The sequence below is a fragment of the Oncorhynchus gorbuscha genome, linkage group LG10 (genome assembly GCF_021184085.1).
Source record: "Oncorhynchus gorbuscha isolate QuinsamMale2020 ecotype Even-year linkage group LG10, OgorEven_v1.0, whole genome shotgun sequence".
NCBI lineage: Eukaryota > Metazoa > Chordata > Actinopteri > Salmoniformes > Salmonidae > Oncorhynchus > Oncorhynchus gorbuscha.
Genome location: NC_060182.1, coordinates 32,238,428 through 32,253,306, shown reverse-complemented (window position 1 = coordinate 32,253,306; position 14,879 = coordinate 32,238,428). Strand labels below are relative to the sequence as shown.

The following is a 14,879-nucleotide window of genomic DNA, read 5'->3' as shown; positions in this document are numbered from 1 at the left end:
GGCACATGTAGTCCACACTGTCTTCTATCGGTTTTCCATAAACAAGCACTGTAACATGGAAATATGGCTGTATGGGAACCCTAACCTTATAATTAAAGGTGTGTATCAATTTATAACTTTTAAATGATTATTTCTCGCTAATATGAAAGATATGGTCCTTATGCTTCCAAAACCATACCACAAGTGATGCGTGTTAATGTTCAGACCGAGTGTTGCGGCTATACTGAAGACGCCTTCATCCATTTACATCATTACATTTAAGTCATTTAGCAGACGCTCTTATCCAGAGCGACTTACAAATTGGTGCATTCACCTTATGACATCCAGTGGGACAGTCACTTAACAATAGTGCATCTAAAACTCTGGAGGGATTACTTGGTTCCTAGGTATTCCTTAAAGAGGTGGGGTTTCAGGTGTCTCCGGAAGGATGAGAGCAGAGGCGTCGTGAGGGAGTTTGTTCCACTTGGGGGGCCAGGGCAGCAGTTTTGACTGGGCTGAGCGCTGTACTCCTCAGTGGTAGAGGAGGCCAGAGGTGGATGAACGCAGTGCCCTTGTTTGGGTTGAATGAGCCTGGAGTCTTGAAACCTGAGGACCATGGATCTTGTAGGGTCATTCAGGAGAGTGGAGCGGGAGAGCTGGCCAAGGAACACCAGGCACGTTCAAGAGTTTTGGAGAGTTGAAAAGAAAGAAGGGATACTGGTCTGTAATTGTTGACATCGGAGGGATCGAGTGCTAGTTTTTCAGAAGGGGGCAACTCTCGCTCTTGAAGATGAACCTGAAGGGGCACGTTTGTTAGTTGAGAACGTCAGGGATGAGTTGATGAGCGGGTGAGGTAGGGAGAACAATGTCTCCGGAAATGGTCTGGAGAAGAGGGAGGGGATGGGTCAAGCGGGCAGGTTGTTGGGCGGTGGTGATCCGTCCGTCACACTGATATGTCTGTGGTTTCATCTGGAGAGAGAGGGGAGAAAGAGGTCAGAGCACAGGGTAGGGCAGTGTGAGCAGAACCAGTGTCTTGACTTAGCAAACGAGGATCGGAGGCCTGACAAAATGGTGAGTCATCTGCAGAGAGGAGCGGGGTGGGTGGGGGCGGAGGATTCAGGAGGGAGGAGAAGGTGGCAAAGAGCTTCCTAGGGTTAGCGTGGTAGAAAGTGGCTTTAGAGCAGAGACTTATGTGTAGGCCTAATGTAATGGCACAGGCAGGGAGCCCAGCCAACAGCGAGTAAATCGACGAGATGATGATCAAAGGCTAATTATAAACTGGGGATCACGATTCTTGGCGCTCTGGGAGCTTTGAATGCTGATTGGGAGGAAGAGCAGCTGACAGCTGTGGTGATATCCACACTGACTGCCAGACATGCAAACCACCTGGTATTTAATTGTGTGTCGTCTGCATAGCAATGATAAGACATTTATTTTTGTATAGCTAGGAGAGGGCCAAGAACAGAGCCCTGGGGGACACCAGTGGTGAGAGCTGGTGACAGATTACATTAGTAGGTAGGACGCAGTTGCCCAACTATGGAATCTGATGGTTCAAGTAAGGTAGATCTAGAAGGATGAGAGCAGAGGAGAGAGAGTTAGCTTTAGCAGTGCGGAGCGCCTCCGTGATACAGAGGAGAGCAGTCTCAGTTGAATGACTAGTCTTGAAACCTGACTGATTTGGATCAAGAAGGTCATTCAGAGAGAGATAGCTGGCCAAGGACGCTGTTCAAGAGTTTTGGAGAGAAAAGAAAGAAGGGATACTGGTCTGTAATTGTTGACATCGGAGGGATCACTGCAACTGCTCTCTTGAAGACGGAAGGGACGTTCAGGGATGAGTTGATGAGCGAGGTGAGGTAAGGAGAAGGTCTCCGGAAATGGTCTGGAGAAGAGAGGAGGGGATAGGGTCAAGCGGGCAGGTTGTTGGGCGGCCGGCCGTCACAAGACGCGAGATTTCATCTGGAGAGAGAGGGGAGAAAGAGGTCAGAGCACAGGGTAGGGCAGTGTGAGCAGAACCAGCGGTGTCGTTTGACTTAGCAAACGAGGATCGGATGTCACCTTCTTTTCAAAATGGTTGACCATCTGCAGAGAGGGAGGGGGGGGGGCATTCAGGAGGGAGGAGAAGGTGGCAAAGAGCTGGGTTAGAGGCAGATGCTTGGAATTTAGCGTGGTAGAAAGTGGCTTTAGCAGCAGAGACTTATGTGTAGGCCTAATGTAATGTAACGGAGTGATGATCAAAGGCTAATTATAAACTGGGTGATTCGGGCTTTGAATGCTGATTGGCTGACAGCTGTGGTATATCATACCATAAACCATTATTATGACGAAACATTTATTTTTACTTCTCTACTTACATTAGTAACCAGTTTATAATAGCCCTGGCCCCTGACCAGGCACTCTGCAAATGCACTATTCCTCTGGCATTTGATTAAATAAACACCCATGGCTCTTTATATAGCAAAAACTATTCATTTAATGGCTCTTTCAAAAAATAAGAATTTGTTCTTAACTGACTTGCCTAGTTAAAATTAAAATAAATATTGATAGTGGAGGTACTGGAGCACGAGCATAATGGACCTCTAGCTCCTCCTACCTTTGATATTAAATGATTGGATTGGTTTAAGCAGTTTCGCCTTGGATATACTGGGACACAAAGAGGAAGTCGATTGCTCGCTGATAATGTCCGCATCTTGGTTAAATTGAAAGAGAAACTGAACGACTTTGACGCTAGCTCAGTAAGTTGCTAAATTAAGAAAAATACATCAAAGCTAGCCTTATACAATAGTCAGCCAAATGTGCTTGTTGTAGTGCTAGCTAATACTGCAGGTTGAAATAATCAAATGTACTTTAATTTAAACAACAATTGCCTATCCCTCCCTCTACCTAGTTGATTACAGTTTACCTGTCGTATAATGTCAACTGTATCTGAAGAGCCAGTGAGCTCTATTAACAAATATAAGGTACGTGGCCATCATAAAAACACCTAAATTAGCCAGAATAGATTTCGAGCCTACGCTTTCTTACAGCGGCACTGGGTCTGACCGGCTTCTTGTTTAGATTGAAACCACAGAGCCAACGCGAGAAATGGCTCGGAAAATGTACCTCATTCCAGGAATGAGAAATGCATTGTACTATGAATTGGCCTATTATCCCAACTGTTACACCAAGAAGATTGAACGACTTCTAGTGTTTTAGAAGTCGTTCAATCGTATTTGTATAGCAGTTGGGACAATTCGGAGTACAACACATTTGTCTTCCCTGGAGTGAGGTATGTTTTTCTATCGTGCTTGGCTCTGCGTTGTCGTCTAAACAGGAATCCTGTCAGTGCAGCTGTAAGCAAGCGTATGGTCGGAATCTAGTTAGAAATCACCATATTTAGCTGGTAGGTAATGCCGCCATATTGAATGGCATTTAAACAATGCCCATATTATTGTGTTACAGTCCTACTTAGCAAGCTAACTACTTACCTGGAGCAAATGTAAAGGACCGAGGTTAGAAAACTCTTTGGTATAGCTATCTATATACTTGATGTCTGGTCCTGTGGTGTAATGCTACCCTCTCTTGGCCACAATGCAGAAGGCGGCTGGAGGCTGCGTCATGTGAAGGGGGACCTGTTCTCCTGTCGTGAAGATGAGGTCCTGGCCCATTGTATCAGCGAGGACTGTCGCATGGGGGCTGGCATCGCTGTCAAATTCAAGAAACAATTTAGTGGAGTAGATGAGCTGAAGAAACAGAGTGAGTCCTGTGTATTCATGTTTGTTATTATGCACTCTGCATGCTATGGAAGTCTGTTGTGATGTGCCATTTTCACTTCAAAGTTCGCACTACAGATAGAAGGCATAGTATATATCATAAGCCAATGTCATTGATCAAGATCACTGTCCACTGGTTTTTTTCTTCAGAGAAGGTGCCAGGGCAATGTGCTGTACTGAAAAGAAACAAGCGTTTTGTGTACTACCTGGTAAGATGCTTAGCGCTATATACCAACCAACTGAAACATATAAAGCCTTTTTATTTTGTGATCTTTTGTGGTGTGTCTCTTACAGATTACAAAAGAAAAATACAGCCACAAACCTACCTATGACAACCTACGGCAGAGCCTCGAGGACATGAAGTCTCATTGCTTACAAAATGGAGTAACTGGAATATCAATGCCTCGGTTTGTATAAATACATTCTACACAAAAAAAATCACCATTATGTTGACATTTAATTAATTTGCATATTGTTGGTATGCTGACTCCGCTTCCATTTTTCCTATCCTTCTATTCTACAGCATCGGCTGTGGCCTTGATCGACTGAGTTGGGATAAAGTGGAGGAGATGCTTAAGCAGGTATTCCAGCCCACAGATATAAGTATCACTGTGTATACTCTCCCTGTAAAACCCACAGGGAAACAAAGTTTCCATTGATGTTTTCTGTAAACCAAAGTAAATCATGTTTCAGGGACATTTGTTATGGTTATATTCTCTATCACCTTTTGTCATAGGCTCCAAGCCTGTGTTTTTCAACTCTTATGACAATGGGTTTTGTGTGAAATAAAACTCAGACATATTGTGTTGATTGACACAGCGTGTATTTTTAATTGCCAAGTTTACTCAGCATACGGATATGCACCTGTGCAAAGATTGCTGAAATGTTTACTTTCAAATGTTAATAAATGAAATGACAAAATGTCGCACTTTACTTTAAGAATCATATCCTTTACCGCCTAATCTTTATTTTACCCCTGTGTGTGATGGTTCTCTGAAATTACAAGTGCATATTTTCATGTTAATTATGATCCTTTATTAGAGCTATTCTCCACCAGATGGGGGCACCAATTATAGTTTTCTCCACATGGCTTCTGTGGTGTGATCTATACAGATTTGTCATATGCTGTAAATACCCTGTAATGTACAAGTACCTTACATGAGCATGACTTATGAAAACTAGATTGTTATTTTGCAGTAATAAAATCAAATGTGTTGCATACATTTGGCTGAACCTGTGGTTCTTATCATTTGTATATATGTTTAGATTGACTGTCCAGTGTAAATGGTGTTCCATCATCTCGATCACGTTCATCTTATGACTAAATGTATCAATATCACCCGTCATACCATACAGAAGGACAGATGATCTGAACAAATACATTAAGTCATTCCTAATACCATCTCTTCATCCACTGACTGGGGCTGTGCATCAGGCTTTGCTCATGAGTCACAAGCTTGAAGCTGCGAACTCTGAACGCTACCTTTTAATGTGATTCTAATGCTATGACCATCACAAAAGACATAGCGGGTTGCAGCTGCGGCAGATATGGCCACGGTATTGTATGATGTAATGTTGATCTTTAGTGTACCGTACTGTAAAAGCAGCTGAAAGACGATGCCGGCGCCAGATGTAAGGGAGGGTGGGGGAAGGGTATAGGGAATCTGACACCACAAAGTCAAACCCACAGAACCATTTTATGTTTAAGCCCTCCAGTACATCAAGCCCTCCTCTACAACATGAAACTTGAGTCGAATGCACACACAACCAGCCATCCTTTCGCTGGATTGCCTGTAGTTACATTACTTGAAAGGAATAGCATATTTTGCCATTTAAAATGACTATAAACCAAAATATGTTTATGATAACGCGAGCGTACAATAGTTAGCTAGACCGTGTACAGTCTGACAGGTCTTCTAGTGAAAAGACAGAACAGTAGTCTGCTGCCTGACTTTGCCCCCACCTATTCCCCATGCCTTCTGGGGCACCTTCAATAATTCATGAGGGAAATCCATTTGTCACTGGGTACACTGCAGCTACCTTAATTCCTCTATTCCTGGCTGGATGTCTTTCGGGCATCACTGCATTTGAACCCCTCCTCCTCCCATCCCCCTAACACAGCGATTAGACTACTCTGCATCGAGCCCTGGGAAGTCTCCCTTTTATCTGGCCAGAACATCACTGTACTGCATAGGTCCATCACACACTGCAGAAATGCAGTGGTCGTCTTTGATTGTGTCTCAAAAATCCTAACCATGGAAATACACTGAATCCTAGCTCGGCTTGCCTGTGTTTGTCCTATAGCAGCCCACTGATTTGCTACTTTCCTTAGTTCTCCCTCCTAACACTCACTCTGTTTCTCTCATGTCCATCTTCCCTTGCCTTCTTTTTTACGCTCTGTGTATGAATCTGTAGAGCTCGGCACTCTTGTCCACTTTAGAGAAAAGAAGAGCTTGGGGGAGGGGTCCTGATGCACCGTGAAACTGCCCCCTCCCAATTAAAGCACATCGCTTATGTTATTGAAGAGCAGCTCAGCCAATGAGGTGGCGATAAAGGCTGATACAGCATTAAAAAAAAAACAGCAGAACGAGTGAAGAAAAAACTGCTGTGTGTGTGTAGTTTTTATCCCTCCCCGGAGCTGATTTGTATTAATTTACTGTAGTAATCCATTAGGGTGTGTGTGGATGTGAGGCAAGAGTCCACAGTGTTCTAGAACTATGCACTAGTCCATTATTCTAACACTGAAAATAAGAGAAAGTAATTCTTGAAGGAATATTCATTCTCTTTTTTTCCATCTATCTCAGTGCCCTGAAGCTGCCAGAGACGTTTGCCCTGAGGAGGAAGAGACCCAGCACACAAGGTAAACTGCTTTTCACATCTGCTGGTGGGATGCTTTTGAAGTTCTTTTTTTTCCTGATTATAATTATAATGCCATATTGGAGCTAATTAAGTGATCATTCATTTAGAGATTTTTTTATTTTTAAATGTTTACATAATTGAGATAAGGAGACAGGGAAGGAGAGAGATGGCTTGAGCGGGACTCTGATACTCCAAGCCAAGTTACTCTCCGTGCACACGGTTGTCAAGTGCAGCAGTATCCCATTTCAGTCCATAGATAGTGGAGCTTCCCCAGACCCCAGCATCTTGCTGACATGGGACAGGGGGACTTAACATAACCATGCAGTTTTTGTGAATTCAGAGCAAACTTGAAGTTTCCTGGGACGAGGCATTAAAAAAAAGTTTTTGAAGTTTGACGTTGATGGTTCAAATGAGAGGTCAGGTGGACAGGTGCATCATTTCACGGTGAAACAAATGTACTGTATAATGATAATCCCAAAAGGGGTCGATGTGCGCACTCGTATGTGTGGACTCTCATTTTGTGTGCAGCTGTATGTCAATAAGGATATATAATGTAATATGATGCATGCATTTGGGTTGCTTAGATAACACATGCATTAGGAATGGTGTGTAGAGATTGATCTGTCTTAATTAGAAATGGTGTGTAGAGAACTTGATAGTTCACTAGGGCTCAGTCTGTACCTGCAGCCCCAGTGAACTATCTCACAGAGAGGGTATGCAGGGCTGGAGGAATCTCCTTCCATGGAAAGAGGAGAGTTTTTCTCTCACCCCTCAGTGGTCACACAGTAGGAACCGCAGAGGAAAGTGAAGGCTAAGGGCATTTTAAAGATTTTATGAAGGGCTACTGGACAGATAACGCAATCTAACAGACAGATGGGGTATTTTCAATATAAAAATATATTTTCTTGCGACTTATTTGAGGTGTATTTACACTTTTCTATTTTGCTCATCGTGATGTCATTTGATGTGATTATGACCTTGACATTTTTCTGTTTGACTAATCTACAGCGGCCAGCAGTAGGCGCTGTTTCTTTCATCTGTAGCCTATCTAAAAGATTTGTGACGTGAATAAGATAGTACTGTAAAATGAGTGAAGATGATCTTTTAATGATTTTCTGTTTATTTTTAGGGGAAGTTCTGCTCTCCACAGTTGTAGGCTATTTATTCAGTCTGGAAACCAGGTTCAGTATTCGTTTGGGAGAGTAGTGTGAAGAATCTGTGTTTGTAAAGGATTTACAGACCATGTCCTCTTTCTGTCATTGAAAAGGATACTCCCACTCAGTAGGAAGGACAGGAGGAAAGCTAGGGAGGGTTGGGGACCCATCCTCTCCTGACCAGAGCTGCTGACCCTTAGATCCTTGCTCTGTCGTAGTCTGACCCAATCTCCCAGAGACACGATAGCAGCTTTGTGAGCATATCCACTATACCGTGGCAGTTGTGGACCAGAAAGGGAGAAGCAAACTTTATTATTCATGTCTCTCTGCCTTTTGTGAGCATGGTGGCTCTTTCTCTGAGAGACTGCAAAGCTATTTTAGTGTGTCCCATCCTCAATATTTCAAACCAACGTTTTGTTTTACACTACACCACACACACTGTAGCACTGCCATCTAGTACCACAGTGATAGACAATGAGTAGTACTTCCCCAATTCTGTGAGCGACTTCAGCAACTGTCACATCTGTTCCTGTGCTTGCAAGTGGCCACAATGAATCACACATTAAAACACAGTCAGAACAATCATATTCAAATGGAAACCATGCTGATTCTGGAGTAGGCCTACCACTGCGTAGCCTAGACTCAGTGAGTTTAACATACATTTTTCAAAAATGACCAAACTATTCATAATAGGCTTAGATTTTTGCATTCTGGAAAATGAGTAATTTATGAACTAATGTATATTTTTCAGATGAGGTAAATGATTATGCCAACACCACTTTAATAACCATTGACATCCATGGAATTATGGAAGACTGTTCCTCTTCACATTATCCCGGGGATGAGGTTGAGAGACTCCCAGCAGGGTAGAGACATCACGCCGAGGAAGACACTGAGATAGCACTGCTGAGAAAACCCAGCTGCTAATAGCAACGCCGCAGTGACACCCCTCACTGTGTCCAAGTATTAGTTGCTGTCCTCTATAAGACTGAAATTGTGAGAAGTTGAGAACCACTGAAGTCTGAAGGAGCCCAAAAAGTACTTATCTTGAATTAGCATAGCGGGATTGAAACAGTGGATATCTCGCTGTTGGCTAAAATCATTTGAGTATTGTAATCAGGATAGAACAGCTAGTGGAAGGACTGGAATCAGTGTGGTCTTCAGTCAGAGGACGAATCACAGCAGCTGAAGGATGGAACCTGACTGTTGAATGAAATAGTATCGCACTTTACTATCCAATCACTCCTATGAAAGACACAGATCATGAATAAGGTCATGAAGTATCAGACATGTCCTGTGATATACAATGCATTCGGAAAGTATTCAGACCCCTTGACTTTTTCCACATTTTGCTACGTTACAGCCTTTTTCTGAAATTGATGGGGGAAAAAACCATTTCATTCATCTTCACACAATACCCCATAATGGAAATTTTTGCACATCTATGACATTTTTGAAACAGAAATACCAAATTTACATAAGTATTCTGACCCTTTACTCAGTACTTTGTTGAAGCACCTTTTGGCAGTGATTACAGCCTTGAGTCTCCTTAGGTATGACGCTACAAGCTTGGCACACCTGTATTTGGGGAGATTCTCCCATTCTTCTCTGCAGATCCTCTCAAGCTCTGTCAGGTTGGATGGGGAATGGTACCTGCACAGCTTTTTTCAGGTCTCTCTAGAGATGTTCGTTCGGGTTCAAGTCCATGCTCTGGCTGGATCACTCAAGGACATTCAGAGACTTGTCCCGAAGCCACCCCTGCGTTGTCTTCCCCAGAGCTGTGCCTCGACACAATCCTGTCTCGGAGCTCTACGGACAATTCCTTCGACCTCATGGCTTAGTTTTTGCTCTGACATGCACTGTCAACTGTGGGACCTTATATAGACATATCATGTCCATTCAATTGAATTTACCACAGATGGACTCCAATCAAGTTGTAGAAACATCTCAAAGATGATCAATGGAAACAGGATGCATCTGAATTGAATTTCAAGTCTCATTGCAAAGGGTCTGAATACTAATGTAATATTGTGTTTCTGTTTTTTATTTTTAATGCATTTACAAAAATGTCTAAAGCTGTTTTCACTTCCGTCATTATGAGGTATTGCGTGTTGATTGATGACGGAATTTTGGGGGGGAATCCATTTTAGAATAATGCTATAACGTAACAAAATGTGGAGAAAGGGAAGGGGTCTGAATACTTTCCCGAATGCACTGTAACAAATGAGATTTTAATGTTTTCGTTACCATCAGGTCATTGAAGGTAATGCCAAATAAGTATCATTTAAAACATTTGAATTCCATTGTTTTGAATTGAGACATTATGTGTTCATTCTTTTAGAAGCTTTGGACTTTTGGGTTAATAGATAATTAGGTTCACCTCTGCAGGTATACAATCCATTGTACCCATTGAGTGAATAGCACCTCAGGAAGAGGCAGATCAGCAGAAGTGTCAGGAGTCTTGTCATTGCTCATCCTCTCGGTGTGACACCCCCTGTCCCAGATTATGTGACACGTGGTGTTTAGTGCGCCCCTGTTACTGATGGCGAAGGCGATATAGCGGAGCCAACACTGCTGTCACCCTGACACCACAGTTAGCATAGTGCTTAGCTCCGCATGTCAGCCAATTCTACACTGTGAGCATTCCACCAAACCAAACTACATTACATTAAAACAACTACAGAGACGAACTGAATGGACTGAAATGGAGCCAGAGCTTTATAATGAGAAAACATAAGGCTTTGAATGGATAAAATGGTATGCAGAAGGGCACAATGAATATTCACAGAAGTTATCCAGCCCGTATGTATTGCTACCACTGAGAAAGAATACAGGAGACAGTAGAGGAAAATAGAGGACATATCAAATGATTAAGGTGAACAGTCTCTCCTTGATGAAGTGTCACCCTGAAAAATACAGTTGCGTGCGGGAGGAGAGAACAGTATAGTTGTGCATTGCTAGCAACCAAGACCAGGGCACCTCATCACACACCCCGGGGAAATGTGTGCTCAAAGTGAGCATGAGGATAGAAAGTGAGTGATTGAGGAAAGACAGAAATAGAGGGGATTATTAGGATGAAAAGAAAAAAGATGGGAGAGGAAGGGGACGTGAAAGGAAAGTGAAAAGAGATGGAGAATAAGGGAGACAGATGATGAGAGGAAAGAGCGGAGCGGAAGTATATGAGGGAGAGAGAGAGCGAGTGGGTGTGCGGTACAAAGCTTGGAGCACTGCAGCACATTGCAGTGCCCAGCCCCCGCTGTGTTCTTGCCATCCGGTTCCATGCACTGAAAAGACCCCTGCAGCAGAGTGACATAGAGGGCTGCCTGCCTGCTGACGAACAGCACAGCAACCAAAAAAGCAGGAACACAATTGTTCTTTCCACTTGACCTGATATGTCTTTCTGTTATGCTGATTCTGGGGTACTTGAAGTGTGCTATAGAATGTTCAGAGCAAAGAGTTGAATTGACAATACAGGGCAATTCATCTCATGTTAAGGCTTTCCTGGATTATATAAACCTAGAAATACTGCACATTCAGTTCTGCCCAATTTGACCTGGTAGTCATGGGATTGTAATTTATTTCACTGTACAAGCATACTGTAACCATATCAGACCATGCCAAATGTGGCCAATAACCCCAGTACTGCTGTATGGTACATAATCTTTCCCCCACCTCCATGTTTCTCCCATTAGGAGCATTTGCACACATCACATGCTTTTGTCCCTGGGTAGGCTAGCCTAATGTCCTGGCAAATAAAGCCAGCTCCCTTATGGGACATGTTGAAATGACAACAATGGAAAGGCAAACACATGACCAGAAATCATTTGTGTTTGTCTCATAGCAGTCTGATGTGTTGTTGATGTGCTTTGTTCATTTGGCTTTTTAGTTCTGTTTACACCGAGCCCAGTGGTCAGCTTTCCATTCTAGACACTAATGCATTTTGAATCAAACAGGCTAAGCCTAACTATGGGATGCCTTGTCCAGAAAACTACTAGACACACGGTTGAGATACAGGACAGTGTTAATCTAGGAAATTGAAGATCCAAGTTATTTCTGCTTCCTCAAACAGTTATGTTTCTGCCTTTGGGGCAGTGGCTGAGGCATGAGAGGCTTATCTGCTGTATTTGATCTTAGTTACTATCATTTTGATCTAATGCTGAAGTAGCTGACTGACTGTGTATTTGGTGTTGTTTAGATGTATTAGTTCCCCTGAGGGGTTTGATGTTCAATCAGTGTTCCTCTATTTGAAGCGGGCTTGAGTCTGCTATGCCCAGCTGGGTGAGTGTTTGGACTCTGAAGTTTGTTTCCCCACAGCACACCATGCTAAACTTCTCATTTCAGCCGATTGTTTACCTGTTACCTCAGATTCACACTGAGTGTACAAATCATTAGGAACACCCTCCTAATATTGAGTTGCACCCCCTTTTGGCCTCAGAACAGACTCAATTCGTCATAGCATAGACACTGCAAGGTGTCAAGTGTTCCACAGGGATACTGGCCCATGTTGGCTCCAATGCTTCCCACAGTTGTGTCAAGTTGACTGGTGTCCTTTGGGTGGTGGACCATACTTGATACACACAGGAAACTGTTGAGCATGAAAATCCAGCCGTGTTGCAGTTCTTGACACACTCAAACTGGTGCGCCTGGCACCTACTACCATACCCCGTTCAAAAACGCTTACATATTTTGTCTTGCCCGTTCACTGTCTGAATGGCACACATACACAATCCACGTCTCATTTGTCTCAAGGCTTAAAAATCCTTCTTTAACCTGTCTTCTCCCCTTCATCTACACTGTTTGAAGTGTATTTAACAAGTAACATCAATAAGGGATCATAGCTTTCACCTGGATTCACCTGGTCAGTCTATGTCATGGAAAGAGAAGGTGTTCCTAATATTTTGTACACTCAGTGTTCATTTTAAAGAGCAAACAAGCAGGGCTGAACACATCCTAGGTTGGACATTTGTTTCTGGAAAAGTCTACCCTGTGCTGGAAATGAATGATTTAACTTGGTGAAGTAGTGTAGTTTGTTTAACACTTGTTTCATCCCCTGTATATCAAAGGCCTTTCTTTTAATAGAGTGGACTCTCACCAGTCAGTCCACAAATACATTGGACAGCAAAGAATTAGAATAGAGGGATCTCTTGGTCCAATTATGTTTGGGCTAACCATGTGTGTAATTGCTGCTTTTCTAATCTTTGTGTGTTTAGAGCAGGGATGCACAAATTTGATGGGGGTGGCTCTGAACTCATCATGGGGGGGGGGGGGGGGCGCAGTGGCTCGCGGGTCTGCGTACCCACATCCATACATATAGTCAGAGCCCTTTTGGGGCCCTAACCAACATTTTGGAAATGTTTAGACGTTGTAAATTGATCCGCCATCCGACAAAAGGGCTGCATGGCGCTAGTTGCCAATCCATGGTTTTTAGAGCATCCGCTACAATAAATTCACATGTCTATGACAACACATAACATGATGATATGATAAATGCCATGATGCCAGTATCAGAAATTTTCCTATAGCCTGACAAATGAGTGAACGAGATAGCATCAATCTTAGCATGAGTCTTACATGGCATGTCTTGCTACCCGCACAATGGCGCTTAGAGCAAAGCACTGTGATGTGTGTGTTGTGTGTCATCAGTGAGTGTGTGTTGTGTGTCATCAGTGAGTGTGTGTTGGCATTCTTGCACCGAAGAATGTCCCAGCCTTGGTCACGACGCAAGGAAAAATTCAAGAAAGAAAAAAGAGAGAGAGCGAGATAGAGATAGAGGCAAACGGAGTGAGAGTGTGTGTGATAAAGCAAGAGAGTGACAGAGTGTGAGATAGAAAGGGAGAGACGAGAGGATGTAGTATAATGTAGTTGTGGTGTGTAGGGGAGAATGGGGGTGGGGGTGAGCCAGCAAGCTGCAGCCGGGACTCCGAGTGCTGCATTGAGCTGCATAATTAATCCAGAGGGGGAGGAGAAAGGGGAGGAGCAAAAGGCGGACCTCCGGTATGAAGAATATAATGAGCGGTAGAGACAGTAATTCTGCTGGAACGGAGCCAGCCTATTCTTGTGTGAAATCTCTGTTCAGAAGGCATGCTGAGCTCTGGACATATTTTCATGCAAAAGCAAATAGGGCACAGGACCCAATGTGTTTCTATTTCTATCAGACATATTCAGTCAGAGAGACTCAAAACTGCTTGGAGCAGGGAGCAGGGAGCAGGGAGCAGGGAGCAGGGAGCAGGGCCAGGGAGTGAAGGTAAGAGGGGATGCATATTCAGAGGAAGCACCCTCAGCTGTTTGGTCCAGCTCCGCTCGGCTCTGTTATTCTCTGTGTTCCTGTCCCATCTGTTCTCTCGGTCCCTATTATCCAATCACCTTCCACTATACTGCGTGCCAGAACACACTACTTTTCTTTGCAGGGCCCTCTTTCTCTGACTCAGTCTGTTCATAATCAGCCAATTTGCTGTAAAATGCTTTCTTATTATTTGACCCATCTGGTGATAACATACAGATGCAACGGGGGCTTGATACTATGGGTGTTTCACTGATGTGTTGGGACCTTCGTCGAGGCTAATCCTCCCCTTTTAAAATGTTGTTCTTGAGATGGTGACAGGGACCTTGAGTGTTATGTAAGTATACGCGAGACCCTTTTTATGAAGCCTCCTTCCCTTCCTCTCTCTGTGAGGAGTGTGCAATAAAAGCTTCCAAAGCCTCCTCTCCTCGGTTTTATTTATAACCACTGTTTCCCTGCAGAGGAGACTTTCTGCCAGATCAGTCATGCATTCCACACTGCAGTTTCACACAAGCAATGTGAGCGGTGCGTGTGTGTGCGTGTATATATTTGTGTGGGTGCGTTTGTGTGTGAGAGTAAGAGTGTGCGTTCCTGTGGGGGGGCATGTGTGTCTGTGCGTGCGTGTGTGTGGCAGGTCTTGGCCAAGAAGATGGTGGTGTGTTTTTGGAGTTTACAGTAGGTCACTATCCCTGTCAGAGCTGGCTCCCCACTGGGACTCTGCTGTCACTGGTGATTGTATAATCTGGCCCGTTTCTTCACCCGTGTCATACCACCTGGGAGCACCTCTGTCACCTCACCTACCCATCACTGTGGTTCCCCCCATCTCATCCATTCTAATGCACTGTAACTTGCTAAATC

General features: G+C 43.7%; 2 protein-coding genes across 4 annotated transcripts in view; both read left to right on the top strand.

The window, feature by feature from the left end:
* The first annotated feature begins 2,588 nt into the window (after positions 1-2,588).
* Positions 2,589-4,949, top strand: oard1 (O-acyl-ADP-ribose deacylase 1). 3 transcript variants are annotated; one of them, XM_046365654.1, is made up of 6 exons: positions 2,589-2,711; positions 2,864-2,936; positions 3,553-3,711; positions 3,879-3,937; positions 4,023-4,135; positions 4,252-4,949. In XM_046365654.1, exons 3-6 carry the CDS (start codon positions 3,645-3,647, stop codon positions 4,385-4,387), a joined length of 375 nt encoding a protein of 124 aa, XP_046221610.1. In that variant the 5' UTR covers positions 2,589-2,711; positions 2,864-2,936; positions 3,553-3,644; the 3' UTR covers positions 4,388-4,949. The 3 variants fall into 3 exon arrangements, with proteins under 3 accessions (XP_046221610.1, XP_046221609.1, XP_046221611.1); XM_046365655.1 differs by lacking the exon at positions 2,864-2,936 and having other exon boundaries at positions 2,620-2,711; XM_046365653.1 differs by having other exon boundaries at positions 2,617-3,711.
* A 1,403-nt stretch (positions 4,950-6,352) lies between these two features.
* Positions 6,353-14,879, top strand: part of LOC124045883 (synaptotagmin-2-like) — a 90,721-nt gene continuing 82,194 nt past the window's right edge. The window contains exon 1 of the mRNA XM_046365650.1: positions 6,353-6,588. The gene's annotated coding sequence lies outside the window, so the exon portion shown is untranslated. The remainder of the gene's footprint in view (positions 6,589-14,879) is intronic.